An 18,757-nucleotide genomic window follows, 5' to 3' on the forward strand; every position below is an offset into this window, starting at 1 on the left:
ACAAACAATAGAAATACGTAGAACTAGAGTCAGTGAGGGGAAAATATACATGTCTGATTAACGGAGAAAAGAGAAAAACTTTATATACATTAAGTATAAAGTCACACATTTGCTCACTAAGACAGTAAGCCACCTTTTTTTCATGGCAGTGAGCCACTTTTTATATGGCAAACGTGTCAATCATTGTATGGCTATTTATGATAGGAATATAATTTATTCATTCATGAAAATAATTTCAAATAATACTTGAAAATGACAAACATGACATTAAACTCATATTTAAATATTTTCAATAAATGGGAAACACTTTTTTCAAACATTTTTTCAAACATTTATGATAAGGATTCCCCATTTAATTCAAAGTACAAAAAATTTGTGAAATGTACAAACAAAAGATAGATAGATAGATAGATAGATAGATAGATAGATAGATAGATAGATAGATAGATAGATAGATAGATTTTTTTTGTTTTGTTTTGTTTTTTTTTTAAAAAAAAAAAGGAAAAAAACTTGTATACTGTGTCATGTCTCCGTCTGTCCATCAGATGTCCCCGTTCGTCTCTGAACCGGGACAGGCCGCTCGGTCTTGGCGCATGCGCAGTATCCTCATTTGGCCTCTGGTCTTTCAGGCGCTTATGATGCGCTGAGAGGTTGTCCGCTGCTCGGCGCTTGCACACAACTGTTTAATGTCTAAATTCGGCTTCAGGAGCTTACTTGGCACTTTCTGCTGACGAGAAGAGCCATCGCGACGGTTCACAGTGCGCGGAGTCTGCCTGCAGTCACCGTAAGGAAGCTTTGCCGTTTGATTGTCGGAGGGTTAACTTGAAAAGTGGCTTTAGCTTTATTTAGCTCTGTTAGCCTGCTGCTAGCTGTGCGTCTGCTAGCAAGCATGACCGCTCTCTAAATTTGGCCGCTGCGGAGTTTGTGCCCCATCGTGTCCTTTCTGAAGCTATTTCACAGCTGAGGTGATGATGTTAGACGCCTGACTTTATAATAACCAGCTTGTGTGTATCGCCAGAGTAGAGCTACGTTACCCTGAAACTGTGGAGCTCAGGGAAGCTAAAGTTGCTAACTTGCCGCGAGTGGCAATCAAGCAAGTGGAGCTAGTCGAGCTAGCGATATAACGTTACATCGAGGCTAGCTGATAAGGTGTATCGGTGAGCTGATCAAAGAAGAGGGATGTTTGAGCGTGTGTTTTGAAGCATATCAGCGTGGATGATGGTGCTGAGGTCTGTCGGGCGACCTAACCTCGGGGAGTTTTGCAGCAGGCCCGCCTGTCTGGTGTTTCTTTGCCATGTTTTTAGGCAGCAGACACGGTTTGTTTTGGACATAGTGGTTAACGGTAACGTGCTAACGCAGCTAGCCAGCCAGTATCGGGCAAGTCCAAAGAAATGTTAACAATAAACACTTCAAGTGTCAGCCTTTATCGATAGAAGTACCTCGTTTGTTAGCATGTTTTGGGGGCAAAATAGTCACAAATGTACAGCTAGCCTGCAGGATAGCTAGCCAGCTATTGGAGCTAGCGTTGAAGAAGTTGCTGTATGGAGATGGCCTAACGTTGGGTAAAGGATGTGTCATGCAACGACCGATGCTAACATCCACCTTAAGTCTGCAAATATTGATGAGAAACTGCAGGACTAACCAATTCAGAAACGCACATTTTCTCCACTGCTGCACCTTAGTACATTTAGAGGTACTTTTACTTAAATTGTGCAGCTATTCCTAACTTTATTCCAAAATAAGTACCATTAAAAACAATATACAAAAGCAGAAAAGGGATGCTCTGAAGGCAACATAACAACAGAAATCCAATCAGCAAATATAAGCGAGACAAAATAAGGACAGAGTCAGGATAAAGTTGAAACAAATGACAAAAAAATGTAAATGCGAAGTGTCGATATACATAACATTAACATGTTACAGAGGCTCAAGAGTCAGAAGCAAGAGGGGTGAAAGCCACAAATATTACAAAAAGCAAATTAGATAAAATGAAAACTAGAAGACCAAAAGCATTATGCCGTTATTGTGCAATTATAAAGTACTTTTACTTTACTTGTGTAGCTACACCATTATTTTTTCCCCCACACCCCTTTATAATAACATGTTATACATATTAGATGCTATAATGTTTTTATTTATGAAGTGTTTCCTCGTGTGTGCTGATGGCTGGTTTTGAAATGTGGTACTTTCCATGGTAGAAGAAATGTTCAAATCCTTCAGCAAAAGTACTAATACCACACTGAAAATACCTCTACAAGTAAAATCCTGCATTCAAACCCTTATAAAAATGTATGAAAGTATTATCAGTAAAATTGACTGACAGCATGAAACATTCACCTTTGTGATGATGCATTTTCCAGCTGATCTATAAAGAATTTAAATGAGTTTATTTAGCTTTAGCTTCATCCTTCAGTTTGTCACAAACATTCAAAATCAGCAATTACCAGACAGGCATGAAAAACCAATCTGAAAAGTAACTTGTCAGACAAATTATTGCAGTAACAAGACAATATTGATTTCTGAGATGTAGTGGAGTAGAACTATAACGTTGCATTGAATGGAAAAAGTGAAGTACAAGCACCTCAAATTTGTACTGCTCACGCTAACGTGACAGAAATGGAAGATATTCTGGATCTCATGTTGACAGCTGTCGCAGGGCGTGTTAACAACAGAGGTGTTAATGCGAATAGATGACATCGGATCGGGGGTCGTCTCGGGTGGTCGCCGGTATCAACATCCGACAGATCTGATTCAGTGTGGCGGAGAGAGATGGTTGTAAATTTGAACTCAGACACAACCTTGATAAAACATCTTATCAGCATTTATTTGTATTTTTCCTTGCTGTCATCTCCACAGTGCTTTGTTGCCTGACTGTCATGGTGGACGGCGGTATTTTGGTGTTGTGGCTTAAAGCTGCGCAGCTTGAGGGCATTGATGGTAAAAGTGGCTTAATGGCTCTGTGTTGTGGTAACCTGCCAAAAAGCCCAATGTCATTTAGGATGTGAGCAGAGGAGCTCAAGACTTAACAGCCAAACACAATTTGTGTTTTTGTCTGTTTGTTTGAATGAAACTTTATGATGTTTTACTATTAGCTGATTAATATCTGACCAGTTAACTGCACGGTTCTCTTTAAAGTCAGTTGGTTTAAATAATTGATTATGTTTTATCTTCACAACGTGTAATATCCTCGTGTTATTTGATGAAAACAGAACCCTATGTTAGAGATAGTCATATAAACAGTGTTTACTCTTTACTGTAATGAGGGCATACTTAGAAAAAGCATGAATGAATTAGGATGGAAAATTCAGATTATGGTCCCTTTTTTTCAATTTCAATTTTATTTATAAATCCCATGATCACAAATCACAATTTTAAGGGGGAAAAATGGTAGAAACCTCTGAATGAGCAACTATCCCTCTTCCAGGACGGACAGACGTGCAGTAGAAGTTGGAAAGCACAATAAAATTACATTAGACGACAAAATGATACATTTTTATTGTAAATGCATGTTGGTTGTCGGTATTAGCATTTGCCCTGAAAATTCGTTATCGGTTGAGCCTTAAAAGACAAACCTGAAACACAGTATTTTGGAGGTCATTTCTAGGTTTCAGGACTCATTGATGGGGTTATCTTTTAGTCAGAAGGTGAATAGAGGTGTTCCAGCGCAGACAGGATGTGGAAAATGAACATAAACGCATGTAAACATGTTTGAATAGAAACTTTAAATACAAATATGAACCTGAAAATGAGCATAACAGCTCCTCTCTAAAGTATTTCTCTGTTCTGAAGGTTTCCATGGATTCTAGACTCCTCACTGCTCTTTTTGTTTTTCTCCTGTGTTTTTCAGACAAGCACTGATGTAGCAGTGTTGCGACAGTTGTGGTGCTCTCCCTCTACCTCCGGTTCCCAGTGCCTCACTGCATGACCTCAGACAGCAGATAGATCCACGAGGGGAAGCGGCCCCTTCCTCACCCCCGGACCTTTTCCTCTGGACTCCTGACTGCAGCAGCCGTCTCATCTTTGAGCTCCAGCAGAACAAAACAGCACGATTTTTCCCCACACGGGAGCTGAACACCTCCACTTGGGTTAGTGGAGGTGTTGAAGAGCTGCCTCCCCCCTCTTTCCTCCTCCTGTTTATCCTCTTTAAGATCATTTTTTCTCCTGGTTGGCTTGAGCCCGGTTCTGCCGGCCGTGTGACTTTTCAAAACTGGGGCGCGATTCATGGGATGCAACCATGTCGGATCTCAGTGAGCGCAGGCCGGTCAACACGGACTACGCTGTCTCCCTGCTGGAGCAGCTCAAGTTCTTTTACGAACAGAAATTACTGACTGACGTTGTGCTGCTGGTGGAGGACACGGAGTTCCCGTGTCACAAGATGGTCCTGGCCACATGTAGCTCCTATTTCAGGTGAGTGCTGCGGGTGTGGAATAACTCGTGTCGGGGATTTCTGTTTTTAACGGCTGATTGTTGTTACCTTGCTTTGTGTGGTGTGTTCTGAATTTGTCTCCTACAGTTTCAATGAATAATGCACCATGCAATGATGGATTTAAAACCATCAATTATTCCCTCAGTCTCATTGTGTTGAGGTGTAGGTACAGTCTGCTGTCATTGCACAGCGTGGTTGTTATGTCTATAAGCGCTCACCTACTACAGTTACAATGAATAATGCACCACGTCAGGGCTCTAAGTTTTCTCACAATCAGCTCATGTGCTCCTATATGAAAAAATTTAGGAGCAGAGTTCAAAATGTTTCAGAATTTTTTTAAATAATCAAGTGTATACATATTTATACTGTGCATGCATGCGTTTTGCTCCTCCTTTTTATTGTATTGATTCTGCAGTACCGTTTTTCCACACTTTGTGAATGAGGTGGTGGAGATAAAAAAAAATCCACCAGCAAAGTATATTTTAGTGATCCAAAATTATAATTTTTGTTTCACATATACATTGGTGTCAATACAGTTCCTTAAAATAAAAGTGTTTTATATTAAAAGCAAACATAAACAAGAGGCCTACGCAAAATATGAAGCAAAATTATTTAAATATATTGAACATCTCATCATCACAGCTTCAGCATGTGTTAAGTCCACTCTGCTGTTATATGGTGTATATGTCGAGTCTATGTCGGGCTTTTATTATGCAAAGCATCAACGGAGGAAGTGGCGATAACGCGCTGCTTTTGAGAGTTTGCCATCTTAATTTATTTTTATTTTATGGCATCATAAATATGCATTCAACACTAGCTAACAGCAGATTAGTAGCAGATCAGCTGAAGTCCCGTACGGTGAATGATAATACAGAACTAGTGGCTGCGCTTCATTTCAGTGGGAGATGCACTGATCAACACGTAACGGCGAGGGCCAGGACAGCTGTCATTCAGCAACAGCAACCACGTAACCATTAGCTGACAAAACAGACATGTCGGCAGACAGGACATGGACAGTGGTGTGTATAACATGATTTTATTAAAGCCAGAGCAACGTGCTGTTTTATCAGTCTCCCTTCATTTGTTTATGTTTGTTTTCGACATGTGGTCATGGTGACATACGCCACTCAAATTTAGTAGCGGATCTGCTGACTGCGATATCCATTAAATGGTGTGCAGAATTCGTCTTCTTTACCCACTGTTGTTGTACGTCGGCATGGAAATGGTGCGCAGCCAGTAGCGGCCGACACAGGCATGTGTGTGATTTCATATTGTGTGTTTATATTAAAATTTCATATTTTATACAGTCTACAAGTGATACTGATAGTTTTGCAAGCGAAAGTCATCTGTCTATGACTGTGTGGAAAAGTTCCACACACTTCCAAATTAAAAGCCTTGTAGTTTTTAAAAAAGGTGTTTCTGTTACTCTCACACTGTGCGCCTAAATTATTTTTCCAGTCCGCACATATCAGTTTTTCGGTGCAGTTGCGGGTGAATTGCTTGCTCTGTAGAGCCCTGCACGTCGTAGACCAAGTGTACATGGAGGATGGAAAACGGGGGGAGGGGGTGTTTCCTTGAAAGCTGGGGCTCGAGTCGCCCCCTCTGCTCCACTTATTCCGTCTGTGATATATTTCTTGCGGAACAAATGAAGCAATCTTTAACCTGTAGTTCCACAGACGCACCCCTCAAGGCCCTCGGGAGGCCTCATTTGTACGCACAACATTGCATAATGAAGTGTGTGCACTGCGGTGAATATGACAGAGCAGCAGCCTCGGCTCTGGGAAGAGTCCATCCGCACTTGACAGGAGCTCATGCTGCATTTGAACACGCCGTCTCTGTCTCACCCCTCCCCGCACGCACACACACGCATTCCAAGAAAAGGTCCCGACAACTCGATGCCTCTCTCACACCCACCTCTCCACGATCTTCCCCACTGTTTCCCACACACTCGTTATCTGGTGCGAACATGCAAAGCATTTCCCCTGCAGGGTTCAGAGGTGTCGCAGCGCTTCCTCTAAACTGCTACTCCTTCCTTTTTTCTCTTCTCTGCGCCGCTGCCTCTCCTTCCACCTCCCCTCTCCTCGCAGCACCTCGCCTCAGGGAGAGGGGGGACTCTGGAGAGAGCTTGTGTTTGGAGAGGAAAGTCTGGTCACGTAGATGTTGGTGAGAGATGGAGAGAAAGGGGAAGAAAGAGGAAAGACGAAGGAGGGGGGTTGCTGGGGTATGCCTGCAGGGTTGCGTAATACGGCCTGGCAGGTTTTGCTAGCACAGTCACACCCCCCAAAAAAAGCCCAACACAGGAGGGCAGAGCTGTTAACCAAACTGATAAAGATTTCAGTCATTCACTGATCTGTTATCATCTTGTTTATAAAATCTCATCATGTATAACATTTTTAAAAAAAATGCCTAATGCAGCATCTTAAAATGTATTTTTTAAAAAGTTGCAAATGATCCCAAAATTTAAAAAAAAGTTTGTCCTGTTACTTGTAGTGTTATGTATCAGTCTAGATTTTTGATTTTGGGGTGAACTGCCTGTGTTAGGAGTTGTAACTAATGATTATTTTCAGTATTGGTAAATCATGCTGATTAATTGTTTTGTCTACAGAAGGGCAGAAAAGTTAAGAAAAATACCCGTCACATGCTTCCAAAGCCTAAGATGATGTCTAAAGATCTGTCATTTGGGCCAAACAATGCTTTAAAACACAAATATATTCAATTTATTATACTATAAGACAATAAATATCAGGAGAAAAAAAGAGAGAAGTTGGAACTCGTAAATGTTTAAAACCTTAAATTGAAAAAATTCTGCAAAGCATTAACCTTTTATTTATATTTTTGCAGGTTAATTGTTTGTCAGTCAACTAAATGATTTATTGACTAATTGCTCTAAATGTTTTGTATGACTTTTAACCAAAAGGCAAGTGTATTTAATAATGACTTGCAATAATAATAAAGAGAAAATGGTCTTTGACATTTTCCCCGATAAAAGAGCTTAAATGATCAATTGATTCGTGGACTGAATGTTTCAGCGTTACTTCTTCTTCCCTTGGAGCTGTTAACATGAAAAAATGATTTGGCAAACGGGAAGTGATTTGTTGATACATTCCTCAGCAGCTATTTTATCTAATATGGAATAAACAGACGAAGAATTGCATAGTTAACATTTGCGAGTAGATGATGCCACCGACAGAAACTTAGAAAAGTGGAAACACAAACAGTAAAGACAGTATCACACGCCGAGTATTTGAAATGTTCTCTCTTACAAGTGCAGCACTGAGGCGTCGCTGCAGTTATGAGCGTTTGGCACCAGAGACACCGCCATAATAAATGCAAATTGCCGGTTCAAACCAATAACAGTTCCACAGATGCTCAAAATGTGAGAAATGGATGTGGCGAAAGAGGTTAAAGAGGCTGTGACTCACTCTGATGAATGACAACGTGGACGTGTAGGCAGCCGAGGCTGCAGCAGCATGAAAGTCAGAGCGGAGAGAAGCAGCTGGAGCCACGCTGAGCGCCGTCAGCCCACCAGCCAGGTGTTGATTGTCACTTTTTGTCGTTCAGTGGGAGGAAACTGAGTCGGCGGACATGCTAATCACTGTACAACAACTGTCAGTAGGAACATCTGCTCCACACAAACCAGCAGTGTTCAGTCCTGCTCTTTGAGAAGAGAATACCTCTGGTTTTCTACGCTATAATGAACAAAAACAAAAAAGAGCTTCTTATCAGTTTTGATTTGGATACATACTTTCAAAAATAGGAAATTAACACTAAAACTACAGAACTGGTAGCTGGATGTTCAAATATTGTTATCCTTTAACTGTAATATGACTTTTAGTCCTGCGACCATTTTCAGAAAAGTGACTTATGATAACTTTGATCATCATTTTAAGTCATTTTATGAAGGAAAAAACACCAAATATTCACTTAGTACCAGCTTTTTGAATGTCAATATAGCTGCTTTTCTGTTGTGATAGTGACTTGAATTGAGTGTCTTTTGGATTTTCGACTTCTCTCTCTGTTTTATTGGCCAAGCTGTTGATTGATTAACCCTTTGAAACCTGGATCACTTTTCTTGTCCTGCGTTTAGACACCTTTCACAAGTATTTAAACGTTTGAACCCTAATCAAACTGGTTTGATTAGGGCTTTGCAGCTTTGCTGTGTTTATTTAAATGTGAAGGTGCAGTAAAAATATTTTGTCCAAAATACACTGAATAATGAAAATAAATAATCTCAATATTGATTAGCATAACCATTTTCTGTTTGGCCATAATCATGCAGCCCTGCTTGTCATCTTAGTAACTTTTGAGGTTGTACAACAAATATTTTACTATATTCTAATACCACAAAAATCGGAAAACATCTGTTACATACAAACATATCAGGATTATACAGTTACACTCAGTCAGTTTTAGATCATGTCAGTAACCGTCAGTTTACAGGACTACACAGGGAACGCATTCCAGTAACAGCCAATCACAGGTGCCCTGATTCTGTTTGGTAACTGTTTTTATAACCACTTTGGCGAGCGGCCAGCTGTCATTAAGAGGCTCTGTTTATTTAAAAGAAAAACTGGATAGCAAAACAGCGAACCTGGAGACTAAGTTTGGGGTTTGATCACCAACTTAAAAATGCTGACCTGCTGTGTGTGTCTTTGGTTGACCACAAAAGTTGACCAGAAACCTTAGATATTTTCAGATTTTGAGGAATATGAATTTAACATAAAAAAATGAACAGTAGTTCAACATATAGTATATTGTTGCATAGTTTTGAGCAGCTTGCATTAGTATTTTGTTATTGCTGCATTAGTTTTTCACTAACATTGCACCACTTTTATCTCCATCATTCTGCTGCACACAAACATACCTGTAGTGATGTTACAGTTGCCATGGATGCAGCTCCAATAGCAGAAACAGGTTTGATTGTGCTGAAACACGAAACAGGCCAGATGTGAACCTTGAGTTGTTTAAGGAGCAGCTGATAAAAAGCAGTAACCTGTTGTGTCCATGCGTCGACTCACTGATGCCGTCTCGTTCCTGCAGGGCGATGTTCATGAGCGGCCTCAGTGAGAGCAAACAAACTCACGTCCACCTGAGGAACGTGGACCCGGCCACCCTGCAGATCATCATCACCTACGCCTACACGGGCAACCTGGCCATCAGCGACAGCACCGTGGAGCCGCTCTACGAGACCGCCTGCTTCCTACAGGTCAATACTAACATTTTTTTTAAAGTAAAAATAAAAAAAAAAAAAAGTACTGAGAGACAGACTAACACATACGTCAGCTTTTAAATTCTACTTTTAAACCATCAAGACATCTACAGTATCTGCCATGCTTTTCTATTATTATCTTCAAAGTGTTATTATTATCTCTTAACTACTATGGTTGCTTAAATTTACATCATTCACAAATCAAAGTATCTACATAGAGGTGGTGTTGGTCCGTTTTTGTAGCTGTGTCCCTTGATGCAAAGAGGAATATTTTTGTCTGACAGCCCTCTGACTGTTGTCTCTTGTCCTCTGTTCAGGTGGAGGACGTCTTGCTGCAGTGCAGAGACTACCTGGTGAAGAAGATAAACGCTGAGAACTGCGTCCGCATGCTGAGCATCGGCGACCTGTTCAGCTGCAGCGAGTTAAAGCAGAGCGCCAAACGCATGGTAGAGCACAAGTTCCCCATGGTGTACAGACAGGAGGCCTTCCTTCAGCTCTCCCACGAGCTGTTGATAGATGTCCTGAGCAGCGACAACCTCAACGTGGAGAAGGAGGAGACGGTGCGCGAGGCGGCCATGCTGTGGTTGGAGTATAACATGGAGGCCCGCTCGCAGCACCTGTCGTCCGTGCTGAGTCAGATCCGCATCGATGCGCTGTCTGAGGTGACGCAACGCGCCTGGTTCCAGGGTCTGCCGCCCAACGACAAGTCCGTGGTGGTGCAGGGTCTTTACAAGTCCATGCCCAAGTTCTTCAAACCTCGGTTAGGCATGACGAAGGAGGAGATGCTGATCTTCATGGAGGCCATGTCAGAAACGCAGGGCGATGGATACGTAATGTCAGGGTCCCTGCCGACGACAGTAGTGTGTTACAGCCCGCAAGCGGAGAAAGTGTACAAGCTCAACAACCCGCCGGGAGACCTGCAGAAGGTGGGCACGCTCGTTACACCAGATAACGATGTGTTCATCGCAGGCGGACAGATCCCCCTCAAAAACTCTATCACCAACCACGGCAAGAGCGGAAAGTTACAGGCCGTGTTCCGCTCGGTCGATAGCTTCTTTTGGTTCGACGCTCAGCAAAACGCCTGGGTGCCCAAAACCCCCATGCTTTGTGCCCGAATCAAGCCCTCGCTGGTCTACTGCGAGGGTTACATCTATGCAATAGGGGGAGATAACGTCGGAGGCGAGTTGAACAAGCGTACGGTGGAGCGCTACGACTGCGAGAAGGACGAGTGGAGCATGATGAGCCCGCTGCCCTTCGCCTGGAACTGGAGCACCTCTGTTGTGGCGCACGACTGCATCTACGTGATGACCCATGACCTGATGTACTGCTACTTCCCCCGGGCCGACACCTGGGTGGAGATGGCCATGCGCAAGACGAGCCGCTGCTTCGCGTCCGCCGCCGCGTTCGGCGACCTCATTTTCTATATTGGCGGCCTCCACGTGGTCAGCAACTCTGGCATCCGCTTGCCCACGAGCACCATCGACGGCTCCTCTGTCACCGTGGAGATTTATGACGTGAACAAGAACGAGTGGCGCCAGGCCGCCAACATCCCCGCCAAGCGTTACTCGGACCCATGCGTTCGGGCGGTGGTGCTGCTCAACTCACTGTGCATTTTCATGCGTGAAACCCACATGAACGAGCGAGCCAAGTATGCTATCTATCAGTACGACATGGAGCTGGACCGCTGGTATCTGCGGCAGCCCGTGTCTGAACGCGTGCTCTGGGATCTGGGTAAGGACTTCCGCTGTGCGGTGGGGAAGCTGTACCCCTCCTGCCTGGAGGAGTCCCCCTGGAAACCCCCAACCTACCTCTTCTCCCCCGACGGAGCCGAGGAGTTCGAGGTTGACGGGGAGCTGGTGACCCTCCCTCACGTATAGCTCTTAAGCTCCCCTCCCCTACCTCGCTGACTGAACCAGGAATCTGTAACGCTGAGGGACGAACACGAAGGGGGGGCCAGTGACTTCTCTAAGATATGAAAGGGTTTGACGTTATCTGTGTCGTGGAGGGATCTCTGGACTTTTGGAGGCTCGCATTCGTTCCAGCTGCTGCTGGTAAGCGATGCAGCCTGAAACAAGCTCGAAAAGACGCCCCTCAAAAATACTAGTAATCTGAAAAAAAATTTTCTTATTTTGTCAGTCGTGACATCTGTTAGATATTATTACAAGTCTGTCATACTGTTTCTACAATGTGATAATCTAAACGTCAACTGATTTTGTGATGATGAGGATGATGATGCACTTAACTGGTAAAACCTTCTCGGAATGACAATGGCAACTGTACCAAAATCCCCTAGCCCCCCCTCCTCCGATCATAGCTTCCCTCTCTACCCCCACCTCTCCTCTTTTTCTCTTCTCTCACCACTGATGAAGGAATACTCTGTAGTAAATCTGTCATTTTGAGTATAAAACATCACCTGGAGGCTTGAAAAGCTCTCTGTAAAGTTAGTAGTTTGCTCCACGGCGGCGCTCAGCAGTCATATTTAGCTTGGACTCAATGGTGACCCAGTCTCAAAATGTTCTGTAAAACTTCTCAAAAAGCTTCTCTAGCAGTTTATGCAGCACAAGACATATTTATATTTAAAGTTTAAAGGTTTATATAGACCCTGGAAGCAAGGTCCAGTTATTAGAAATTTGCAGCCGTTTTCACCAACATCTCATGGCCTTTAGTGGATGCACTTTGCCTAGTTGGTAGAGTTGGTTCAGTCGTTATCACGTGTCAAACTCCATACGCAGACCCTTAAACGAAGGCCTCGAGAAATGTCTAAAAGGTCCAGAAAATTTCCATTATGTGGTGCTTTGTCAAACTACTGATTAATAATCAATAATGAACTTTTAAGCTGAATTGTTGTCACGTGATAATAAAGGTATCTCTACAACAAGTGAGAAAACTATCCACTGAAGGCCACATTTTGTGGCTGAAAGCTCTGGAAAGTTTTTGGCAATTGGATCTTGTGGCAGGAATATTTTGTCAATTAAAAAAAATATATTCTATAGTCTATAAAATGTCAAAAAAAATCCTTCATTATGTTCCCAAATTTTAAGTTTACATCTCTGTAAAGCCTGGACAAAAATGAATTACATTTTTTTGGTTCAGGAATAGCATAAATGCAAAACTAAAAAACAACAAATTTGGTTTAATGAAGAAAAATAGGCAACAATTTCATAATTTAATTGTCATTTTCTTTTTTTCCAGCATAAATATCAAATATTCTCTTGAAAAACATTGAGAACTGAATCCTTTTAGTTTTGGACTGTTTTTTAAAAAAACAAGCTATTTGAAGACATTGGTTGTCACTCTGGTAACTTGTGATGGACACTATTAACTCTTTTGACATTTTATTGACCAAAAAATGAATTAATATTGACAATAAACATTAGTTGCAGCTCTACTTAAGCTATTAAGCACCAGTTTAGACACATTTTCTTGCTGCGGTTTTGTGTCTCCATTGGAATTCAGGCTAAACGCAATTACTGTTCTCCTAAAATGAGCAAAAATACAAACATTTCAGAGCCGCCTTTTAAAGCTTACAAGTATTTGATAGTTTTTTGAGTGTTCCTTTAAAAACAGGATCTACATTTCTTTAAAAAAAAACAAAAAAACAAAGGCCCCGCAGACGAGAGGAACAGGGGCCATGGTTTTCGATGAGGGGTCGGAGGGCTGACGGGGGAAACAAGTGAGCGGCGGAGAGGGTTTAAAAAAAAGGGTGGCTGCAGGTCCGGTCGCCCGTCACCTCTCCGCCCTCACCGCTCTGCCCTCCGCCCCGACTCCACTACAACGCCTCCGCAGCCCGTCTGTCAGTCTGTTTGCACACAGGTCTTCCACACAGCCGGCAGTTTACACCTCACTCCATCCATCGTCACATGATCATTGTTTTTCTTTCCACAAGGGTCTCTGCAAACACACACAACTCCACTCTCTGTAGGTTTCGGGCTCATGCTTTTTTTTCTTTTTTTTCTTTTTTTTTTTTTAAATTTCCAAGCTGCTGAAATATATATATAATAAATATATATTTTTCATATGTTTAAAAGACAACTGTTCTAGTGTGGGGAAAATAACCAGGTCTATTTTGTATTAGTGTCTTTTTTTAATTTAATATTAAACATTACTGTAGTGTGATTGTGGGTAGATATCCATTTTCCTATCAGATTTAATTTTTCTCGAGTGAATATTGAGGAATCTTGCTGCTGATTGGTTGTGAGAGGAGAGGGCTGGCCCACGGCTGTTGCTACGTCCCGGCAACCACTAGCAGTAGTGGAGAGGGCGGGTTGGGAAGGGGAAGGGGGGGTACTTCCTCCTACCTTTAAAAAAAAACATGAGCACAGGTGCTTCATGACAAACCTTACTAGCATGTTTGGCTGCATCATATTCCTTTGGCACTGTATTTTGAATGAACGTTAATTTATTAAAAAACATACCAAAAACGTTCCTGAAACTGACTCCGTGTTTCGTTTGTTTTTATTGAAATGTGGCTGTGTTGGTGCTGACGCTAGTTTTTCGTAAAGAATGTTTATTGATTTATTTCAAGGTTCCTGCAGATCCTTCAAAAGTCTTAAAATTAATTAATGTAGAAAAAGGGCTTTTATTAGTGTTAAAAAGGCTTAACACATGGAGGGAGAATTGTATTGTTTTTTCTGACATAGCAGTTTAAAAAAATCAGTAGAAATCTTGCTAAATTATCCCTAACCCCGAGTAACTGATGTCAATTCAAGTTTTTTTTACTTCCATTACAAGACAGATGTAAGAAAATCACTTAAGGACCTGGTAAATTATCAATCAATATAAATTCAAATTAGCGTCTGAATTAATGATGAAAACAATCACTCGGTCCGTCTGAACTGGGTGTCAGTCAAGATCAATGGGTGTGAATTTCTGCTGAGTTCATGTGTCCCTGTGATGCTGCCGAATTGTTGTCGAGTGCATTTTTGTGCGGCCATGTGCTACCACCACAACAGCAACCCTCTCACAAACACTTTTGCCACCACTTTGTTTGGCTGACCTACATTTGTATCCAGACACAAACACCCAGGGCGATAAAAGAAAAAAACTGTTCCTATATTATAGTCTACTAAAAATAAAAGTCTGCGGCATATTTTAATTATTTTTTTAATACAGCAATAAAGTATAGTATCACTTCTTCTCAAATACATTAAAAGCATCTGTCAAGAAAATATTCTGTGAATTTTAATTCACGATACATTCATATCTGTTAAATACAAAATGAAAATATATCATCAGAGAGGATAAAAAAAGAAACTGAGAGCAGCTTTTGACAGCTGATATTTTTTCAAACTATAACTCAGAAATCAAAAGAAAATTTGCGAAATGACTCAATGGCCAAAAAAGGTTTAAAACCATGAAGAACGAGAAAAGAAAAAAAACAGAAAGCATTAAAATATTTCTAAAGACAGAAGTATGACACTCATTACATACAGCTGTAAAACTGGACTGGACAGAGCATGCTCACTGGACCACTTTTAATCCAACTGTTGTTGAATATTTGAAGCTTGGAGGGAAAAGATCCTGTAAGCACCTCAAAGTTACAGTTATACGAGATAAAGATTCACATAAATAGATTATAATGGCTGCATGTGCAAATACACACAGTGGTCCACAGATTAGGACTTGTTCCAGTGTTGTCATGACAAAACATGGATATTTATGGAGTTTATACACAACAAATAAATAAGTTATCTATCCTCAGATTTACTAAATATAGCTCTCCAATATATGTAGTATAAAAAGGCCTGGGTGAGGGTTAATTACTGTCAAACACACAGCTGGGTGCAGGTTCCTTCATAGTTATAAGGGAGGTTTTCATTACGTTTATCATCAGGGCACAAAATCAGGCATTAGGGTACACAAGGATTTACGTAATAACATTGTGGTTATTGCAGTAACGGCATTCGGATTTTGCAAACATGTTGTAAGTGGTTGGAAACCCGTTTAACAGTAGCTACCTGTGATTAAGTCAAAGGCTGAAATGATTTATCAGAATCAATTAGTTGTTTAATTCTCAAGTTTTGTCTTTTATAAGATGCCAAAGTTGGCGTGTGCTTCTCAAAATGTGAGAATTTACTGCTTTTATCCATTTCATTATCTTAAATATTTTTAGGGTTTTTAACTGTTGGCTGGACAAAACAACTAATTTGAAGACCCAGAATCTGACAATGCAAGAAAAGGTTATCAGGCAAATCAAAAATATAACTGAATACATCAGCAAATAATACTTTCAGTTAGATATTTCAAATAAAGTGTAAAATGAAAAATAAAGGCTTAAGGTATGAGCTGTGCAAAATGCTTTTTTCCCCACTACCACCACAGATTAAATTCTATTTTACTTTTTTATGTTCTTAATATTTATTTATTTATTGGCATATATGTAATAATTATCTTTTTTCCTCTTTAAATTATATTAATGGAATAGAGATTGACTGTGGTTAATTTACGCTAGCTTAACTGAAAACACTCAGAGCATAACTCATTTTTACAAACACTGCGCTTATATCTTCATAAAATTATCTTCTATTTGTAAAATTTAATTTATTTAACTTTATGTTCTTCGTATTTCTGTTTTTGTTGTTGGAACATATTTAAACATTTATCTTTTCCTCTTCACTCTTTATCAGCGGAACAATCTGGAGAATTACGTGGGTGAAAACAATCACAGCTAACGTTAAACATGTTTAGCACAAGGCTTTTAAGACCACTACCTCACTTAAGTTAAAGATGGTGATAAAACCACACAAGTCAGTGCACATTGAATGTTTATCATCCATATACTCTACTGCATATTTCCGTAATATCACTCTTGAAACAGTACCTACAGTATTTTAACCAACGACCAAATGCTAACGAAGTTTTTTAGCAAAGTTTTACTCTTCACATTTCATCAATTGAACAGCCCGTAGTTAAACTGAAAACACTCACTCCACTGTCACTGAGGTTTCAGCTCGATACTTCACTGAAGCTAAAGTTACTGATAATACCACACAAACCATTATTTATAACATTATTTAACATTACTGTGGTGGATACATCTATAATATCACCCCTGAAACAGTAGCTAATGAATGCATTTAGCCAGTGAGCCAGTGCTAACGAAGGTATTAAAACTAATGCTACTCGGAAGTTTACGGACACCTTTGTTATATCTTCAAAATATTTTCTTTTTTTTCCCTTTTTTTTAACTTTCCTAATATTCCTGTTTTTGTTGTTTGCACATATTTGATAATTATCTTTTTTCCACTTGTAATTTTATCATTTATGGACCATGACTGACCTGAATTGCTAGTTATTGCTAACGTTAGTTTCAGTAAACACACACGTGAACATACTCATGCTGCTTCCAATCAACCCAAAAAAATCAACCTTTCTAAAGCTAACGTTCGTGATGAAGTGACACCAGCTTATGCACATAATGTTTATCATCAAGTTGTGAAAAGCATCCTTGGGTTTCATGAAAGGCACTATATAAAGAGATATTATTATTATTTTAATTATTATTGTTAGTATTATTATTATTATACTGTAGTGTATACTTTTGTACTATTACCTTTGAAACAGTAGCTGAAACATTTTAGCAAACCTATGTCATATCTTCATAACGTAACGTCATCGTTTTTTCATTTCATTAAAGACCACATATGAAACATATAATAAAGATTTTGTGAATTTGTACAATTTAATGTCTTATTATGTCGAGCTTTTTAAAAAACTCCCAAATAACAGTTTTATGCCAAGTTTAGTGTTTCTGGCAAGCTAAAATTAGAGGTTAACAGAAAAGAAGTGTTAATTAATGGTGCTATAATTTAAATTCTTTGGTTAACTATATTTTGATACATATTTTTTTGTTACATTTTTGACTTTTGACTCATAACCTTCACTCCCCTTTTTAAATATATTTATTTATTTTTTACCATTTTATGACATTAAACTTATGATCAAGAACCAACACAAATTAATCAACAATGAAGTAAGTGTTAATTGAAGCCTTTCTTAAGTCACCTAACATAATGTATTTTTCCCAGCTGACCATCAACATATTTAAACATATTTAATTGAATTTAAGTTGACAATTTATTGTCAGGATGGTGAAATTCTAATGTCAACTGATGTCAAAAGACTGATGTAGAATACTGAAATTTGTAAAAAAAAAAAAAAAATTAAATTTGTAAAGGAAAGAGAACAATACCCAATGTCTGCTAATGTCATAATATTAATGTCCAAATGATGTTAATTTCTAACACTGTTAGACATTTAAAATATTGTCAACTCAATTTTCATTTCAACCAAAATTTAAAAATTGAAATTGAGTCCGTCTTTGTAGTGCTATTTTGATGTCCGGTGCTGGGAGCTTTGAGGAATTCATGCTGTTACTGCAACAACCACAGTGTCGTCACGAAGACATCACCGAACATGAGCCAAACTTTATTAAAATCTAAACCGTTTAAAATCTTCAAGGTGCCACAGCTCATGCTCAAATCCTGCGACACCAGTTTGTTTTTATTTTTCTGTTATATCTCTGTCAGCAAAATAGTCAGCTATATAGACAAACTCTACAAATGCAGCAAAAGAGTGAACAACGCAAACCCCAACGACAGCATCTTTAGTGGCTCACAGGAAAAAGCATCCAGCAACACAAGCAGGCAGTCAGGTTTTGATGCAGCCTGCTGAAATTTCTGGGTTTTTTGATCGAAAGCGCTGGCAGTCTCTGCCTCACAGTGGATATGGACTGTACAGTTAGTATAATGGCAGCGCTGCCTTCCTGTCCGGAGTGCCATTGCACCGCCCGGAGTCACCAAACATGAGGATGACAGGTTCAGACTTAAAACCTGATTTGAAGATGACCGTTTTTCTCCTTCATAAAACCAGCTCTCAGTCCACTGACCCTCAGGCTTCACAGGAGCCAGAGGATCAGAGGACGAGGACAGAGTCAGAGGACTTGCGTGCTTGATTTCAGGGTTGGACCTCTGTGGCGGGCTCCGGGTACTCCGGGGGGGTAACGGCTGCAGGCTGGGCCAGGGTGGAGAACCAGGAGGACATGGCCGACTTGGCGCTGGTCAACGCTCCGCCGACGGACTGACCTGAGAGCAGAGATGAAAAACAGTCAGACCACAACCACA

At 40.4% G+C, this 18,757-nt stretch overlaps 2 protein-coding genes across 2 annotated transcripts in view; one reads left to right on the top strand and one right to left on the bottom strand.

Moving 5' to 3' along the window:
• The first annotated feature begins 568 nt into the window (after positions 1-568).
• kbtbd2 (kelch repeat and BTB (POZ) domain containing 2) lies at positions 569-13,238 on the top strand. The gene is made up of 4 exons (XM_042510616.2): positions 569-784; positions 3,848-4,407; positions 9,467-9,632; positions 9,953-13,238. The coding sequence occupies exons 2-4, from the start codon at positions 4,235-4,237 to the stop codon at positions 11,510-11,512; spliced, it is 1,899 nt and encodes a 632-aa protein (XP_042366550.1). The 5' UTR covers positions 569-784; positions 3,848-4,234; the 3' UTR covers positions 11,513-13,238.
• A 1,484-nt stretch (positions 13,239-14,722) lies between these two features.
• avl9 (AVL9 cell migration associated) overlaps positions 14,723-18,757 on the bottom strand; it is a 28,774-nt gene continuing 24,739 nt past the window's right edge. The window contains exon 16 of the mRNA XM_042510348.2: positions 14,723-18,718. Within this exon, the coding sequence (XP_042366282.2) occupies positions 18,591-18,718 (128 nt within the window). The 3' untranslated portion in view covers positions 14,723-18,590. The remainder of the gene's footprint in view (positions 18,719-18,757) is intronic.

This window comes from Plectropomus leopardus, chromosome 21 (assembly GCF_026936395.1).
Source record: "Plectropomus leopardus strain MGB_pleo_1.0 chromosome 21, ASM2693639v1, whole genome shotgun sequence".
NCBI lineage: Eukaryota > Metazoa > Chordata > Actinopteri > Perciformes > Serranidae > Plectropomus > Plectropomus leopardus.